The following is a 20,051-nucleotide window of genomic DNA, read 5'->3' as shown; positions in this document are numbered from 1 at the left end:
AAGGTATACCCAATGGTTTCCTTAGGGTATCCTATGAAGACGCATTTTTCCGACTTGGGTTCGAGCTTTTTAGGTTGAAGTTTCTTGACATAAGCATCGCATCCCCAAACTTTTAGAAACGACAGCTTAGGTTTCTTCCCAAACCATAATTCATACGGTGTCGTCTCAACGGATTTCGACGGAGCCCTATTTAAAGTGAATGCGGCAGTCTCTAAAGCATAGCCCCAAAATGAGAGCGGTAGATCGGTAAGAGACATCATAGATCGCACCATATCCAATAGAGTGCGATTACGACGTTCGGACACACCGTTTCGTTGAGGTGTTCCAGGCGGCGTGAGTTGTGAAACGATTCCACATTTCTTTAAGTGCGTACCAAATTCGTGACTTAAATATTCTCCACCACGATCTGATCGTAAGAACTTTATTTTCCTGTCACGTTGATTCTCAACCTCACTCTGAAATTCCTTGAACTTTTCAAAGGTTTCAGACTTGTGTTTCATCAGGTAAACATACCCATATCTACTCAAGTCATCAGTGAGAGTGAGAACATAACGATAGCCACCGCGAGCCTCAACACTCATTGGACCGCACACATCGGTATGTATGATTTCCAATAAGTTGGTTGCTCGCTCCATTGTTCCGGAGAACGGAGTCTTGGTCATCTTACCCATGAGGCATGGTTCGCACGTGTCAAATGATTCGTAATCAAGAGACTCCAAAAGTCCATCAGCATGGAGCTTCTTCATGCGCTTGACACCAATGTGACCAAGGCGGCAGTGCCACAAGTATGTGGGACTATCGTTATCAACTTTACATCTTTTGGTATTCACACTATGAATATGTGTAACATCACGTTCGAGATTCATCAAGAATAAACCATTGACCAGCGGGGCATGACCATAAAACATATCTCTCATATAAATAGAACAACCATTATTCTCGGATTTAAATGAGTAGCCATCTCGAATTAAACGAGATCCAGATACAATGTTCATGCTCAAAGCTGGCACTAAATAACAATTATTGAGGTTTAAAACTAATCCCGTAGGTAAATGCAGAGGCAGCGTGCCGACGGCGATCACATCGACCTTGGAACCATTCCCGACGCGCATCGTCACCTCGTCCTTCGCCAGTCTCCGCTTATTCCGCAGCTCCTGTTTTGAGTTACAAATATGAGCAACCGCACCGGTATCAAATACCCAGGAGCTACTACGAGTACTGGTAAGGTACACATCAATTACATGTATATCACATATACCTTTGGTGTTGCCGGCCTTCTTGTCCGCTAAGTATTTGGGGCAGTTCCGCTTCCAGTGACCACTTCCCTTGCAATAAAAGCACTCAGTCTCAGGCTTGGGTCCATTACTTGGCTTCTTCCCGGCAACTGGCTTACCGGGCGCGGCAACTCCCTTGCCGTCCTTCTTGAAGTTCTTCTTACCCTTGCCTTTCTTGAACTTAGTGGTTTTATTCACCATCAACACTTGATGTTCCTTTCTGATCTCCACCTCCGCTGATTTCAGCATTGAATATACCTCAGGAATGGTCTTTTCCATCCCCTGCATATTGAAATTCATCACAAAGCTCTTGTAGCTCGGTGGAAGCGACTGAAGGATTCTGTCAATGACCGCGTCATCCGGGAGATTAACTCCCAGCTGAGACAAGCGGTTGTGTAACCCAGACATTCTGAGTATGTGCTCACTAACAGAACTATTTTCCTCCATTTTACAGCTGAAGAACTTGTCGGAGACTTCATATCTCTCGACCCGGGCATGAGCTTGGAAAACCATTTTCAGCTCTTCGAACATCTCATATGCTCCATGCTTCTCAAAACGCTTTTGGAGCCCCGGTTCTAAGCTGTAAAGCATGCCGCACTGAACGAGGGAGTAATCATCAGCACGTGATTGCCAAGCGTTCATAACGTCTTGGTTCTCTGGGATGGGTGCTTCACCTAGCGGTGCTTCTAAGACATAATCTTTCTTGGCAGCTATGAGGATGATCCTCAGGTTCCGGACCCAGTCCGTATAGTTGCTGCCATCATCTTTCAGCTTGGTTTTCTCTAGGAACGCGTTGAAGTTGAGGACAACGTGGGCCATTTGATCTACAAGACATATTGTAAAGATTTTAGACTAAGTTCATGATAATTAAGTTCATATAATCAAATTATTCAATGAACTCCCACTCAGATAGACATCCCTCTAGTCATCTAAGTGAAACATGATCCGAGTTAACTAGGCCGTGTCCGATCATCACGTGAGACGGACTAGTCAAGATCGGTGAACATCTCCATGTTGATCGTATCTTCTATACGACTCATGCTCGACCTTTCGGTCCTCCGTGTTCCGAGGCCATGTCTGTACATGCTAGGCTCGTCAAGTCAACCCAAGTGTATTGCGTGTGTTCCGAGGCCATGTCTGTACATGCTAGGCTCGTCAACACTCGTTGTATGCGAACGTTAGAATCTATCACACCTGATCATCACGTGGTGCTTCGAAACAACGAACCTTCGCAACGGTGCACAGTTAGGGGGAACACTTTCTTGAAATTATTATAAGGGATCATCTTACTTACTACCGTCGTTCTAAGCAAATAAGATGCAAAACATGATAAACATCACATGCAATCAAATAGTGACATGATATGGCCAATATCATTTTGCTCCTTTGATCTCCATCTTCGGGGCGCCATGATCATCTTCGTCACCGGCATGACACCATGATCTCCATCATTGTGTCTTCATGAAGTTGTCACGCCAACGATTACTTCTACTTCTATGGCTAACGCGCTTAGCAATAAAGTAAAGTAATTTACATGGCGTTATTCAATGACACGCAGGTCATACAAAAAATAAAGACAACTCCTATGGCTCCTGCCGGTTGTCATACTCATCGACATGCAAGTCGTGATTCCTATTACAAGAATATGATCGATCTCATACATCACATATATCATTCATCACATCTTCTGGCCATATCACATCACATAGCACATGCTGCAAAAACAAGTTAGACGTCCTCTAATTGTTGTTGCAAGTTTTTACGTGGCTTCTATAGGTTTCTAGCAAGAACGTTTCTTACCTACGTAAGACCACAACGTGATATGCCAATTTCTATTTACCCTTCATAAGGACCCTTTTCATCGAATCCGTTCCGACTAAAGTGGGAGAGACAGACACTCGCTAGCCACCTTATGCAACTAGTGCATGTCAGTCGGTGGAACCTGTCTCACGTAAGCGTACGTGTAAGGTCGGTCCGGGCCGCTTCATCCCACAATGCCGCCGAAACAAGATAACACTAGTAGCGGCAAGAAGAATTGGCAACATCTACGCCCACAACTGCTTTGTGTTCTACTCGTGCATAGTAACTACGCATAGGCCTGGCTCATGATGCCACTGTTGGGGATCGTAGCAGAATTTTAAAATTTCCTACGCATCACCAAGATCCATCTATGGAGTATACTAGCAACGAGGGGAAATGAGTGCATCTACATACCCTTGTAGATCGCGAGCGGAAGCGTTCCAATGAACGGAGTTGATGGAGTCGTACTCGCCGTGATCCAAATCACCGATGACCGAGTGCCGAACGGACGGCACCTCCGCGTTCAACACACGTACGGAGCAGCGACGTCTCCTCCTTCTTGATCCAGCAAGGGGGAAGGAGAGGTTGATGGAGATCCAGCAGCACGACGGCGTGGTGGTGGAAGTAGCGGGGATCTCGGCAGGGCTTCGCCAAGCTTCTGTGAGAGGGAGAGGTGTTGCAGGGGGAGAGGGAGGCGCCAGGGGCTGTGGTGCTGCTGCCCTCCCCCCCACTATATATAGGCCCCCTGGGAGGGGCGCCGGCCCTGGAACCCATCTACAAGGGGGGGCGGCCAAGGGGGAAGGGGGGGTGGCTTCCCCCCAAGCCAAGTGGGGCGCCCCCCACCCCTAGGGTTTCCAACCCTAGGCGCAGGGGGAGGCCCAAGGGGGGCGCCCCAGCCCACTAAGGGCTGGTTCCCTTCCCACTTCAGCCCATGGGGCCCTCCGGGATAGGTGGCCCCACCCGGTGGACCCCCGGGACCCTTCCGGTGGTCCCGGTACAATACCGATAACCCCCGAAACTTTCCCGGTGGCCGAAACTGGACTTCCTATATATAATTCTTCACCTCCGGACTATTCCGGAACTCCTCGTGACGTCAGGGATCTCATCCGGGACTCCGAACAACTTTCGGGTTTCCGCATACTAATATCTCTACAACCCTAGCGTCACCGAACCTTAAGTGTGTAGACCCTACGGGTTCGGGAGACATGCAGACATGACCGAGACGCCTCTCCGGTCAATAACCAACAGCGGGATCTGGATACCCATGTTGGCTCCCACATGTTCCACGATGATCTCATCGGATGAACCACGATGTCGAGGATTCAATCAATCCCGTATACAATTCCCTTTGTCAATCGGTATGTTACTTGCCCGAGATTCGATCGTCGGTATCCAAATACCTTGTTCAATCTCGTTACCGGCAAGTCTCTTTACTCGTACCGTAATGCATGATCCCGTGGCTAACTCCTTAGTCACATTGAGCTCATTATGATGATGCATTACCGAGTGGGCCCAGAGATACCTCTCCGTCATACGGAGTGACAAATCCCAGTCTCGATCCGTGCCAACTCAACAGACACTTTCGGAGATACCCGTAGTGTACCTTTATAGTCACCCAGTTACGTTGTGACGTTTGGCACACCCAAAGTAATCCTACGGTATTCGGGAGTTGCACGATCTCATGGTCTAAGGAAATAATATTTGACATTGGAAAAGCTCTAGCAAACGAACTACACAATCTTTTGTGCTATGCTTAGGATTGGGTCTTGTCCATCACATCATTCTCCTAATGATGTGATCCCGTTATCAATGACATCCAATGTCCATAGTCAGGAAACCATGACTATCTGTTGATCAACGAGCTAGTCAACTAGAGGCTTACTAGGGACACGTTGTGGTCTATGTATTCACACATGTATTACGATTTCCGGATAACACAATTATAGCATGAACAATAGACAATTATCATGAACAAAGAAATATAATAATAACCATTTATTATTGCCTCTAGGGCATATTTCCAACATGTAGGTGACCTGCAGTCGGTTAGAGACTGGAGAGAGTTATGGAAGCAGAGGTCCAAACATTTTAACTCAGGGCTATTTGGGGGCTGTTGTAGCAATCGGATGTCAAGATCAGTTTGTTCCACAGCTTCTCCAAAAGCTACATCATTGGGATGGACATGTGGCTTTGCGTTATCCTGTTGGATGAATATTGTTTCTCCCTCATCATCGTCAGGCCACTTATCCTGAATTGCCGGGATAACCTTATTGATTAGATAATCTCTGCACACAGGCCTGGTTACTTTCACTGATGTCAACACTTTTGTTCCCTTTGTTCTGTTCTGACTTGTCCGCTTCGCCTCAGTCTCTTCGACGAATGCCCAAATGCCGATCTTCCCATCGAATATTAGCTCCCCCTCATTGTTATATCGAGGCCTGGCAACAGCTGTTAGGAACATTACCTTCCCAATGATGTGAGTGTCAGAACAGAACACTGTATATCTATGGCTTCATTTTAGAAATTTAATTAGTGCATTTCTAAAATGGCAAAGATTATGTTAGCACAAATATTCAGTTGTAATCCAAATTATTCAAATTAATCCAAATATTTTAAATTAATTCAAATAACTAAAATTAATCCAAATCAATTCAGATTCCAAATAACCCAAATTCTAATAAATTCCAACAAGGAGTTTATATACAAGAATTAGACAAGGCATACACAAGGTCATGACATAAGGTCCTCTTTGTTCCCTCTTGACACAAGATTACACATGACATAAGGGCATCTTTGTCCCCTCTTGACACAAGATTACACAAGACATACACAAGGAGCACCTGACTACATGACATAAGGGCCTCTTTGTCCCCTCTTGACTACATTCTTTTCCTTTCTCTGGCAACTTCTTCCCTTCCCTTCCCTTTACTTTTCTTTCTTTTCCATTCTCTAGCTAATTCTTTCCTTTCATTTTCTTTTCCTATTGCAATTTCCATTTCTTCTATAATGGCCCTAGTATCAACAACTACCCGACTGTCGCAATATACACCGGTTATTTCCATTCCAGCATTCTGAACGCGATCCTTGTGCAAGTGGGGCAACTTATATTGATTTCCTCCTTTGTCTTTCATAACTTCAAACATAACTGCTTCTAATGTGATAAAGCTTCTGTGCAACTTGTCGGGATCGTAGTTCTCGAATTCCTCTTCCACACCCTGTACCAGTTCCTGGATGTTTGTAGGTGACCTGCAGTCGGTTAGAGACTGTAGAGAGTTATGGAAGCAGAGGTCCAAACAATTTAACTCAGGGCTATTTGGGGGCTGTTGTAGCAATCGGATGTCAAGATCAGTTTGTTCCACAGCTTCTCGAAAAGCTACATCATTGGGAAGGACATGAGGCTTTGCGTTATCCTGTTGGAAGAATATTATTGCTCCCTCATCATCGTCAGGCCACTTATCCTGAATTGTCGGGATAACCTTATTGATTAGATAATCTCTGCACTCAGGCCTGGTTACTTTCACTGATGTCAACACTTATGTTCCCTTTGTTCTGTTCTGACTTGTCCGCTTCACCTCAATCTCTTCGACGAATGCCCAAATGTCGATCTTCCCATCGAATGTTAGCTCCCCCTCATTGTTATATCGAGGCCTGGCAACAGCTGTTAGGAACATTACCTTCCCAATGCTGTGAGTGTTTGACACGGTGCGCTTTGGTTCAGGTTCTCCTAGAAGTACATAATAACTGTTCTTCATTCTCGTCATGTCAAACCACTTTTCATCGATGTGAACCATATTCGTCATTGGTTTGAACATAGCCCGAGAAGTTGAGATTGAATTGTCATCGACCATTGACATACAAAATTTCAATCTCGCAAGCTTGTTCTCTAGCTTGAGATGAGGCTTCACGGTGCTTGTGATGCGGTTGAGCTCATTCAACTGGAACCTCTTATGTAGGGTCGATCGGGCCACACCTAGAGACCGTGCCAGAGATCGAATTGTTCTTCTTTTATTCAGTGGGATTGTTGAGGTCCTCTCTAGATCCAGCTCCTTTCTCTTTCGGCCAGATCTTCCTGGCTTCTTGCTTGAGACATCTACTTCTTTCCATCGGCAATTTTCTTTTTAGCGTCTTCCCAGATTCTTTCAATAGATCGTACACTTATGTCCAACAGGTTTGAGACTAGCAGCTTGTCATCTCGTTGAACAGACCCATCTCTGAGCTCGATTACCAGCAAGGCAAAGTAAACACCATGCCTCCCCTTATCTGACAATTCTCTTCTCTTCTCTTGAAGTATCCAATTCATAACTTCATCCTCTTCCTCTTGAGCTTCATCCTCTTTCCCTTCATCTTCTTGAGGCATCCAATTCATATCTTCATCGTCTTCCTCTTGAGGCATCAAGTTCAAATCCATAACTACATTCTCTGCCACTTGAGGTTCCTCCTCTTGAGGCATCAAATTCAAATTAATACCTTCATCGTCTTCCTCTTGAGGCATCATGTTCAAATCCATACTCCTACTATCAATGACAAAAGATGAGTACATCATGGTACCATAACAAGGATATACACACAAAAAATGAGTAGAATGACAGGAGCCTTGCAAGCATTACAAAAATGTGAAATACTGACTAAGAAATGTTATGACTAAGAAATGAAGCTGCTCCTTTGTAACACCATTTCATTTCTTATGAAACTTCCAACTCCTGTCATTTCAGAAAGAATTCCAATCCATCATGACTAATTTTGAAGTTTATGTCATTAGTTTATCAACTTCATTTTTTATGACTAATTTTGCTTAACTTTATGTAATGATGTTAAGTGATCTGCTGCTGTTTGTGGTACAACTCCTGTTAATACAAGAGTAATTTACTGTCAAAACAAGTGCATCCACTAAACCTGATTGGAGTAAACCATTTTTTTCACTGAATCCTAACTGGAGTCACTAAACCTGATTGGAGTAAACAAGTGCATCCACTGAATTATGCATCTACTCCACTGACTGACAGAATTATCAGCAGATTATCAACATTAAAATCTGATGTGGTAACAGTTCTAGAGATAGTGTTTGTTCAGATCATAATTGCTACGCGTCTACTGATTTTTTTCCAGCTAACATTGTTCAGAGCACAAGGGGCACAAGGAGCATAGCACAAGCAGCACATTATCAACCCCGCGTGTGCACAAGGAGCAGAGAAGCAACTATGCTGTCAACCATTCATCTAGATTATTTCTATTTTGTTTTGTGTGCATTGTTCTTTCCAATTTAACAGCGAAAGGTTATCTACTGTCGTTTCTGATCGACCAACTCGTCATCGCGGGTGTTTTTGCTGCTCCACTCTCACAGACTATGCCTGATGCCTTCAGAAGGCCTGCTGAAAGTTCTTCGATCTCATCAGACTAAGAAGCAGGTAAACTAGCTGAAACTCGTGCCATGAATTTAAGTGCAGGCTGTTGTTAAGTTCAGAAAAAAGTGCGGACATGCAAATAAAATGCATGCAACACCATCCTACTTTGGCTTTCCTTGGAATTTTGAGTCAATGGAGCTATGCCCTGGTACTGTGAAGGAGTGATAGTAACCAGTGGCTTTCCTGTGCAGGTATCAGTCATATTTTGAGCCATTGATGGAGCCTGACACCAGAGTGTATATATGCTTCTCGGATCAGGGCAAGCTTCATTTGAGGTGATTGATCCCACAAAAGCACGCGCATGATGACACAACCAGCAAAACACTTCAAGTTCAAAGTTCAGACTATATGAAGCAGTTTGCACATGTTTGACCGGATCAAGAAGCTAAGATGAACATGTTGATGACCCACAAGTATAGGGGATCTATCGTAGTCCTTTCGATAAGTAAGAGTGTCGAACCCAACGAGGAGCAGAAGGAAATGATAAGCAGTTTTCAGCAAGGTATTCTCTGCAAGCACTGAAATTATAGGTAACAGATAGTTTTGTGATAAGATAATTTGTAACGAGCAACAAGTAACAAAGGTAAATAAAGTGCAGCAAGGTGGCCCAATCCTTTTTGTAGCAAAGGACAAGCCTGGACAAACTCTTATATAAAGAAAAGCGCTCCCGAGGACACATGGGAATTATCGTCAAGCTAGTTTTCATCACGTTCATATGATTCACGTTCGGTACTTTGATAATTTGATATGTGGGTGGACCGGTGCTTGGGTGCTGTCCTTACTTGGACAAGCATCCCACTTATGATTAACCTCTATTGCAAGCATCCGCAACTACAACAAAAGTATTAAGGTAAACCTAACCATTGCATGAAACATATGGATCCAAATCAGCCCCTTACGAAGCAACACATAAACTAGGGTTTAAGCTTCTGTCACTCTAGCAACCCATCATCTACTTATTACTTCCCAATGCCTTCCTCTAGGCCCAAATAATGGTGAAGTGTTATGTAGTCGACGTTCACATAACACCACTAGAGGAGAGACAACATACATCTCATCAAAATATCGAACGAATACCAAATTCACATGACTACTAATAGCAAGACTTCTCCCATGTCCTCAGGAACAAACGTAACTACTCACAAAGCATATTCATGTTCATAATCAGAGGAGTATTAATATGCATAAAGGATCTGAACATATGATCTTCCACCAAATAAACCAACTAGCATCAACTACAAGGAGTAATCAACACTACTAACAACCTACAGGTACCAATCCCGGACTTGGAGACAAGAATTGGATACAAGAGATGAACTAGGGTTTGAGAGGAGATGGTGCTGGTGAAGATGTTGATGGAGATTGCCCTCTCCCGATGAGAGGAGCGTTGGTGATGACGATGGCGATGATTTCCCCCTCCCGGAGGGAAGTGTCCCCGGTAGAACAGCTCTGCCGGAGCCCTAGATTGGTTCCGCCAAGGTTCCGCCTCGTGGCGGCGGAGTCTCGTCCCGAAAGCTTGCTTATGATTTTTCTTCGGACGAAAGACTTCATATAGCAGAAGATGGGCACCGGAGGGCCAACAGGGGGCCCACGAGGCAGGGGGGCGCGCCCAGGGGGTAGGGCGCGCCCCCACCCTCATGGCCAGGTGGAGGCCCCCCTAACGTATTTCTTCCGCTCAATATTTTTTATTATTTCCAAAAATAACTTTCATGGAGTTTCAGGACTTTTGGAGCTGTGCAGAATAGGTCTCTAATATTTGCTCCTTTTCCAGCCCAGAATTCCAGCTGCCGGCATTCTCCTCCTTATGTAAACCTTGTAAAATAAGAGAGAATAGGCACAAGTATTATGACATAATGTGTAATAACAGCCCATAATGCAATAAATATCGATATAAAAGCATGATGCAAAATGGACGTATCAACTCCCCCAAGCTTAGACCTCGCTTGTCCTCAAGCGAAAGCCGATAACGATAAATATGTCCACATGTTTAGAGGTAAAGGTGTCGATAAAATAAAATACGGACATGAGGGCATCATGATTATTCTCATAACAGCAACATATATGGATATTGTCATATGATTTCTTATGCTTAAGTAATAATCTATTCACAATGCAAAGTATGAATCAGAAACTTTATTGAGAACTAACAAACTATAATCTCAGTCATTGAGGCAATTGCAATTTATCATAACATCAGAAAGAGTCTATGTCAGAGCTTTCTAGCAAGTCCACATACTCAACTATCATTTAGTCTTTCATAATTGCTAACACTCACGCAATACTTGTGGTTACGGAGTTTTAACCGGACACAGAGAAAGATAGGGGCTTATAGTTTCGCCTCCCAACCTTTTACCTCAAGGGTAATGTCAACAATAATAGTTCATGCCAACTTACATCCAATTAGATATATCTATCAGGATCTTTCCAACACCCTGTGCTTGCCAAAGGATAAAATGTAAAAAGGAAAGGTGAAGATCACCACGACTCTTGCATAAGGTACAAGATAATAATAAAAGATAGGCCCTTCGCAGAGGGAAGCAGAGGTTGCCATGCGCTTTCAGGGTTGGATGCACAAAATCTTAATGCGAAAGAACGTCACTTTATATTGCCACTTGTGATATGAACCTTTATTATGCAGTCCGTCGCTTTTATTTCTTCCACATCACAAGATCGTATAAAGCTTATTTCCTCCACACCAATCAATCATACATATTTAGAGAGCAATTTTTATTGCTTGCACCGATGACAACTTACTTGAAGGATCTTACTCAATCCATAGGTAGATATGGTGGACTCTCATGGGAAAACTGGGTTTAAGGGTTTTTGGAAGCACAAGTAGTATCTCTACTTGGTGCAAAGAATTTAGCTAGCATGAGGGGGAAAGGCAATATCAATATGTTGGATGATCCATGACAATATACTTTATCTCAGATATAAGAAAACATAACCCATTACATTGTCTTCCTTGTCCAACATCAACTCTTTAGCATGTCATACTTTAATGAGTGCTCCCAATCATAAAAGACGTCCAAGATATTATATTTATATGTGAAACCTCTCTTTCTTTATTACTTCCTATTAATTGCAACGATGACCAAAGCTATGTTTGTCAACTCTCAACAATTTTTAATCATCATACTCTTCCTATTTTAAGTCATTACTCTTCATAAGATCAATATGATCTCTTTGTTTCTTTTTATTCTTTTCTCTTTTCTTTTATTCACTCAAGATCATAGCAAGATAATCAAGCCCTTGACTCAACACTAATCTTTATTATATAGCTCACGGACTCGATTACAAAGAGAGATCATAAAGCAAAACTCATAACTAGATCCTACCAAAACTTTTATTCTACTAGATCAAGATACTACTAAATAGGATCGAACTAAGAAAAAGGTAAAGATAGGAGATGTGATGGTGATACGATACAAGGGCACCTCCCCCGAGCTTGGCAGTTGCCAAGGGGAGTGCCCATACCCATATGATTATGTCTCCTTTGTTGGTGAAGAGGATGGTGGTGATGATGGGTAGTCGCACATCGAGCGTAAGAGATCCTCCAGCTTGCGGATAATGCCCTTGAGTGCAACAATATGCTCCTTCAACAAAATATTTTCACGTGTGAGATACTTGTTTTGTATACGAGCTAGCTCAATCATCTTGAAAGCTTCGATCTCAGTTGGGGTAAGAAGATTGTGATTAAGTTGAAGGATGTCTTCGGTTGCCGGAACTTGGTCCTCCGTGGCCTTCTTGGTCCCTTCATCCTTGTCGATCTCCATGGGTTCTTCCCTCTTCAGCTCTATCTTCATTAGCCAAGCATCGTTGTCACCATTATTGGAGGAGGGGGGCGACATGATGCCTGGCCTTGACAACCCTGACAGAAAACAGCTCGAAACAAGAACAGAGGACAACTGCGTGATACAGGAGTCAAAACCTTCGGGAGATTATATAATGAATTTTTACCGACCAAAATACGTAACGTGTAAGAAAACGGAGTCCGGAGAGCGCACGAGGTGCCCACGACGTAGGGGGCGCGCCCAGGGGGTAGGGCGCACCCTCCACCCTCGTGGAGCCCTCGTGTCCTTCCCAGACTGCTTCTTATGTATTGCTATACAACTCTTGTTTAAGATTTTTTGCAGGAAAACTTCTCTCTAAATGGGAAGGCCCTTACATTATCGAGGAGGTCTATCGTTCCGGTGCCATAAAAATCAACAACTTTGAAGGCACAAACCCGAAGGTGGTAAACGGTCAAAGAATCAAACATTATATCTCAGGTAATCCCATAAATGTTGAAACCAATGTTATTGAAACCGTAACCCCGGAGGAATACATAAGGGACACTTTCCGGAACGTTTCAGACTCCGAAAAGGAATAGGTATGTGGTACGGTAAGTAAACCGACTCCAAAACAGTTTTTATGGCAATATTTCTCCGTTTTGGAATATTTAGAAAAATAGAAAAATAAGAAGCAGTCCGGGAAGGACACGAGGGCTCCACGAGGGTGGAGGGTGCGCCCTACCCCCCTGGGCGCGCCCCCTACCTCGTGGGCACCTCGTGCGCTCTCCGGACTCCGTTTTCTTGCACGTTACGTATTTTGGTCGGTAAAAATTCATTATATAATCTCCCGAAGGTTTTGACTCCTGTATCACGCAGTTGTCCTCTGTTCTTGTTTCGAGCTGTTTTCTGTCAGGGTTGTCAAGGCCAGGCATCATGTCGTCCCCCTCCTCCAACAATGGTGAGAACGATGCTTGGCTAATGAAGATAGAGCTGAAGAGGGAAGAACCCGTGGAGATCAACAAGGATGAAGGGATCAAGAAGGCCACGGAGGACCAAGTTCCGGCAACCGAAGACATCCTTCAACTTAATCACAATCTTCTTACCCCAACTGAGATCGAAGCTTTCAAGATGATTGAGCTAGCTCGTATACAAAACAAGTATCTCACATGTGAAAATATTTTGTTGAAGGAGCATATTGTTACACTCAAGGGCATTATCCGCAAGCCGGAGGATCTCTTACGCTTGATGTGCGACTACCCATCATCACCACCATCCTCTTCACCAACAAAGGAGACATAATCATATGGGTATGGGCACTCCCCTTAGCAACTGCCAAGCTTGGGGGAGGTGCCCCGGTATCGTATCACCATCACATCTCCTATCTTTACCGTTTTTCTTAGTTCGATCCTATTTAGTAGTATCTTGATCTAGTAGAATAAAAGTTTTGGTAGGATCTAGTTTTGAGTTTTGCTTTATGATCTCTCTTTGTAATCGAGTCCGTGAGCTATATAATAAAGATTAGTGTTGAGTCAAGGGCTTGATTATCTTGCTATGATCTTGAGTGAATAAAAGAAAAGAGAAAAGAATAAAAAGAAATAAAGAGATCATATTGATCTTATGAAGAGTAATGACTTAAAATAGGAAGAGTATGATGATTAAAAATTGTTGAGAGTTGACAAACATAGCTTTGGTCATCGTTGCAATTAATAGGAAGTAACAAAGAAAGAGATTGTTCACATATAAATATACTATCTTGGACATCTTTTATGATTGGGAGCACTCATTAAAATATGACATGCTAAAGAGTTGATGTTGGACAAGGAAGACAATGTAATGGGTTATGTTTTCTTATATCTGAGATAAAGTATATTGTCATGGATCATCCAACATGTTGAGCTTGCCTTTCCCCCTCATGCTAGCTAAATTCCTTGCACCAAGTAGAGATACTACTTGTGCTTCCAAAACCCTTAAACCAGTTTTCCCATGAGAGTCCACCATATCTACCTATGGATTGAGTAAGATCCTTCAAGTAAGTTGTCATCGGTGCAAGCAATAAAAATTGCTCTCTAAATATGTATGATTGATTGGTGTGGAGGAAATAAGCTTTATACGATCTTGTGATGTGGAAGAAATAAAAGCGACAGACTGCATAATAAAGGTTCATATCACAAGTGGCAATATAAAGTGACGTTCTTTCGCATTAAGATTTTGTGCATCCAACCCTGAAAGCGCATGGCAACCTCTGCTTCCCTCTGCGAAGGGCCTATCTTTTATTATTATCTTGTACCTTATGCAAGAGTCGTGGTGATCTTCACCTTTCCTTTTTACATTTTATCCTTTGGCAAGCACAGGGTGTTGGAAAGATCCTGATAGATATATCTAATTGGATGTAAGTTGGCATGAACTATTATTGTTGACATTACCCTTGAGGTAAAAGGTTGGGAGGCGAAACTATAAGCCCCTATCTTTCTCTGTGTCCGGTTAAAACTCCGTAACCACAAGTATTGCGTGAGTGTTAGCAATTATGAAAGACTAAATGATAGTTGAGTATGTGGACTTGCTAGAAAGCTCTGACATAGACTCTTTCTGATGTTATGATAAATTGCAATTGCCTCAATGACTGAGATTATAGTTTGTTAGTTCTCAATAAAGTTTCTGATTCATACTTTGCATTGTGAATAGATTATTACTTAAGCATAAGAAATCATATGACAATATCCATATATGTTGCTGTTATGAGAATAATCATGATGCCCTCATGTCCGTATTTTATTTTATCGACACCTTTACCTCTAAACATGTGGACATATTTATCGTTATCGGCTTTCGCTTGAGGACAAGCGAGGTCTAAGCTTGGGGGAGTTGATACGTCCATTTTGCATCATGCTTTTATATCGATATTTATTGCATTATGGGCTGTTATTACACATTATGTCATAATACTTGTGCCTATTCTCTCTTATTTTACAAGGTTTACATAAGGAGGGAGAATGCCGGCAGCTGGAATTCTGGGCTGGAAAAGGAGCAAATATTAGAGACCTATTCTGCACAGCTCCAAAAGTCCTGAAACTCCACGAAAGTTATTTTTGGAAATAATAAAAAATATTGAGAGGAAGAAATACGTCAGGGGGGCCTCCACCTGGCCATGAGGGTGGGGGGCGCGCCCTACCCCCTGGGCGCGCCCCCTGCCTCGTGGGCCCCCTGTTGGCCCTCCGGTGCCCATCTTCTGCTATATGAAGTCTTTCGTCCGAAGAAAATTCATAAGCAAGCTTTCGGGAGAGACTCCGCCGCCACGAGGCGGAACCTTGGCGGAACCAATCTAGGGCTCCGGCAGAGCTGTTCTGCCGGGGACACTTCCCTCCGGGAGGGGGAAATCATCGCCATCGTCATCACCAACGCTCCTCTCATCGGGAGAGGGCAATCTCCATCAACATCTTCACCAGCACCATCTCCTCTCAAACCCTAGTTCATCTCTTGTATCCAATTCTCGTCTCCAAGTCCGGGATTGGTACCTGTAGGTTGCTAGTAGTGTTGATTACTCCTTGTAGTTGATGCTAGTTGGTTTATTTGGTGGAAGATCATATGTTCAGATCCTTTATGCATATTAATACTCCTCTGATTATGAACATGAATATGCTTTGTGAGTAGTTACGTTTGTTCCTGAGGACATGGGAGAAGTCTTGCTATTAGTAGTCATGTGAATTTGGTATTCGTTCGATATTTTGATGAGATGTATGTTGTCTCTCCTCTAGTGGTGTTATGTGAACGTCGACTACATAACACTTCACCATTATTTGGGCCTAGAGGAAGGCATTGGGAGGTAATAAGTAGATGATGGGTTGCTAGAGTGACATAAGCTTAAACCCTAGTTTATGTGTTGCTTCGTAAGGGGCTGATTTGGATCCATATGTTTCATGCAATGGTTAGGTTTACCTTAATACTTTTGTTGTAGTTGCGGATGCTTGCAATAGAGGTTAATCATAAGTGGGATTCTTGTCCAAGTAAGGACAGCACCCAAGCACCGGTCCACCCACATATCAAATTATCAAAGTACCGAACGCGAATCATATGAACGTGATAAAAACTAGCTTGACGATAATTCCCATGTGTCCTCGGGAGTGCTTTTCTTTATATAAGAGTTTGTCCAGGCTTGTCCTTTGCTACAAAAAGGATTGGGCCACCTTGCTGCACTTTATTTACTTTTGTTACTTGTTGCTCGTTACAAATTATCTTATCACAAAACTATTTGTTACCTATAATTTCAGTGCTTGCAGAGAATACCTTGCTGAAAACCGCTTATCATTTCCTTCTGCTCCTCGTTGGGTTCGACACTCTTACTTATCGAAAGGACTACGATAGATCCCCTATACTTGTGGGTCACCAACATGTTCATCTTAGCTTCTTGATCCGGTCAAACATGTGCAAACTGCTTCATATAGTCTGAACTTTGAACTTGAAGTGTTTTGCTGGTTGTGTCATCATGCGCGTGCTTTTGTGGGATCAATCGCCTCAAATGAAGCTTGCCCTGATCCGAGAAGCATATATACACTCTGGTGTCAGGCTCCATCACTGGCTCAAAAGATGACTGATACCTGCACAGGAAAGCCACTGGTTACTATCACTCCTTCACAGTACCAGGGCATAGCTCCATTGACTCAAAATTCCAAGGAAAGCCAAAGTAGGATGGTGTTGCATGCATTTTATTTGCATGTCCGCACTTTTTTCTGAACTTAACAACAGCCTGCACTTAAATTCATGGCACGAGTTTCAGCTAGTTTACCTGCTTCTTAGTCTGATGAGATCGAAGTACTTTCAGCAGGCCTTCTGAAGGCATCAGGCATAGTCTGTGAGAGTGGAGCAGCAAAAACACCCGCGATGACGAGTTGGTCGATCAGAAACGACAGTAGATAACCTTTCGCTGTTAAATTGGAAAGAACAATGCACACAAAACAAAATAGAAATAATCTAGATGAATGGTTGACGGCATAGTTGCTTCTCTGCTCCTTGTGCACACGCGGGGTTGATAATCTGCTGCTTGTGCTATGCTCCTTGTGCCCCTTGTGCTCTGAACAATGTTAGCTGAAAAAAAATCAGTAGACGCGTAGCAATTATGATCTGAACAAACACTATCTCTAGAACTGTTACCACATCAGATTTTAATGTTGATAATCTGCTGATAATTCTGTCAGTCAGTGGAGTAGATGCATAATTCAGTGGATGCACTTGTTTACTCCAATCAGGTTTAGTGACTCCAGTTAGGATTCAGTGAAAAAATGGTTTACTCCAATCAGGTTTAGTGGATGCACTTGTTTTGACAGTAAATTACTCTTGTATTAACAGGAGTTGTACCACAAACAGCAGCAGATCACTTAACATCATTACATAAAGTTAAGCAAAATTAGTCATAAAAAATGAAGTTGATAAACTAATGACATAAACTTCAAAATTAGTCATGATGGATTGGAATTCTTTCTGAAATGACAGGAGTTGGAAGTTTCATAAGAAATGAAATGGTGTTACAAAGGAGCAGCTTCATTTCTTAGTCATAACATTTCTTAGTCAGTATTTCACATTTTTGTAATGCTTGCAAGGCTCCTGTCATTCTACTCATTTTTGTGTGCATACCCTTGTTATGGTACCATGATGTACTCATCTTTTGTCATTGATAGCAGGAGTATGGATTTGAACATGATGCCTCAAGAGGAAGACGATGAAGGTATTAATTTGAATTTGATGCCTCAAGAGGAGGAACCTCAAGTGGCAGAGAATGTAGTTATGGATTTGAACTTGATGCCTCAAGAGGAAGACGATGAAGATATGAATTGGATGCCTCAAGAAGATGAAGGGAAAGAGGATGAAGCTCAAGAGGAAGAGGATGAAGTTATGAATTGGATACTTCAAGAGAAGAGAAGAGAATTGTCAGATAATGGGAGGCATGGTGTTTACTTTGCCTTGCTGGTAATCGAGCTCAGAGATGGGTCTGTTCAACCAGATGACAAGCTACTAGTCTCAAACCTGTTGGACATAAGTGTACGATCTATTGAAAGAATCTGGGAAGACGCTAAAAAGAAAATTGCCGATGGAAAGAAGTAGATGTCTCAAGCAAGAAGCCAGGAAGATCTGGCCGAAAGAGAAAGGAGCTGGATCTAGAGAGGACCTCAACAATCCCACTGAATAAAAGAAGAACAATTCGATCTCTGGCACGGTCTCTAGGTGTGGCCCGATCGACCCTACATAAGAGGTTCCAGTTGAATGAGCTCAACCGCATCACAAGCACCGTGAAGCCTCATCTCAAGCTAGAGAACAAGCTTGCGAGATTGAAATTTTGTATGTCAATGGTCGATGACAATTCAATCTCAACTTCTCGGGCTATGTTCAAACCAATGACGAATATGGTTCACATCGATGAAAAGTGGTTTGACATGACGAGAATGAAGAACAGTTATTATGTACTTCTAGGAGAACCTGAACCGAAGCGCACCGTGTCAAACACTCACAGTATTGGGAAGGTAATGTTCCTAACAACTGTTGCCAGGCCTCGATATAACAATGAGGGGGAGCTAACATTCGATGGGAAGATCGACATTTGGGCATTCGTCGAAGAGATTGAGGCGAAGCGGACAAGTCAGAACAGAACAAAGGGAACAAAAGTGTTGACATCAGTGAAAGTAACCAGGCCTGAGTGCAGAGATTATCTAATCAATAAGGTTATCCCGACAATTCAGGATAAGTGGCCTGACGATGATGAGGGAGCAACAATATTCTTCCAACAGGATAACGCAAAGCCTCATGCCCTTCCCAATGATGTAGCTTTTCGAGAAGCTGTGGAACAAACTGATCTTGACATCCGATTGCTACAACAGCCCCCAAATAGCCCTGAGTTAAATTGTTTGGACCTCTGCTTCCATAACTCTCTACAGTCTCTAACCGACTGCAGGTCACCTACAAACATCCAGGAACTGGTACAGGGTGTGGAAGAGGAATTCGAGAACTACGATCCCGACAAGTTGCACAGAAGCTTTATCACATTAGAAGCAGTTATGTTTGAAGTTATGAAAGACAAAGGAGGAAATCAATATAAGTTGCCCCACTTGCACAAGGATCGCGTTCAGAATGCTGGAATGGAAATAACCGGTGTATATTGCGACAGTCGGGTAGTTGTTGATACTAGGGCCATTATAGAAGAAATGGAAATTGCAATAGGAAAAGAAAATGAAAGGAAAGAATTAGCTAGAGAATGGAAAAGAAAGAAAAGTAAAGGGAAGGGAAGGGAAGAAGTGGCCAGAGAAAGGAAAAGAATGTAGTCAAGAGGGGACAAAGAGGCCCTTATGTCATGTAGTCAGGTGCTCCTTGTGTATGTCTTGTGTAATCTTGTGTCAAGAGGGGACAAAGATGCCCTTATGTCATGTGTAATCTTGTGTCAAGAGGGAACAAAGAGGACCTTATGTCATGACCTTGTGTATGCCTTGTCTAATCCTTGTATATAAACACCTTGTTGGAATTTATTGGAATTTGGGTTATTTGGAATCTGAATTGATTTGGATTAATTTTAGTTATTTGAATTAATTTAAAATATTTGGATTAATTTGAATAATTTGGATTAAAACTGAATATTTGTGCTAACATAATCTTTGCCATTTTAGAAATGCACTAATTAAATTTCTAAAATGAAGCCATAGATATACAGTGTTCTGTTCTGACAGTAGCTAGGTACTGTAGATAGGATAGCTGAAGTTTTAGAACTGAGGAGAAGGAAGAAGTAGGAAGAAGTAGGAGTATCTTTATGTTGCAATCCTTGGGTT

At 42.7% G+C, this 20,051-nt stretch overlaps 1 protein-coding gene across 1 annotated transcript; it reads left to right on the top strand.

Annotated features, from left to right (window-relative positions):
- The first annotated feature begins 18,632 nt into the window (after positions 1-18,632).
- Positions 18,633-19,553, top strand: LOC123493724 (uncharacterized). The gene has a single exon (XM_045227726.1). The coding sequence runs from the start codon at positions 18,633-18,635 to the stop codon at positions 19,551-19,553; it is 921 nt and encodes a 306-aa protein (XP_045083661.1).
- Positions 19,554-20,051: the final 498 nt, after the last annotated feature.

The sequence above is a fragment of the Aegilops tauschii genome, chromosome 4, assembly GCF_002575655.3.
Source record: "Aegilops tauschii subsp. strangulata cultivar AL8/78 chromosome 4, Aet v6.0, whole genome shotgun sequence".
Classification (NCBI taxonomy): domain Eukaryota; kingdom Viridiplantae; phylum Streptophyta; class Magnoliopsida; order Poales; family Poaceae; genus Aegilops; species Aegilops tauschii.
This window is presented reverse-complemented; position numbering and strand designations above follow the sequence as displayed.

What these genes read in the sequence shown, in the direction of transcription:
- LOC123493724 (XM_045227726.1), top strand. Translation starts at nt 18,633, where the DNA reads ATGACGAATATGGTTCACATCGATGAAAAGTGGTTTGACATGACGAGA.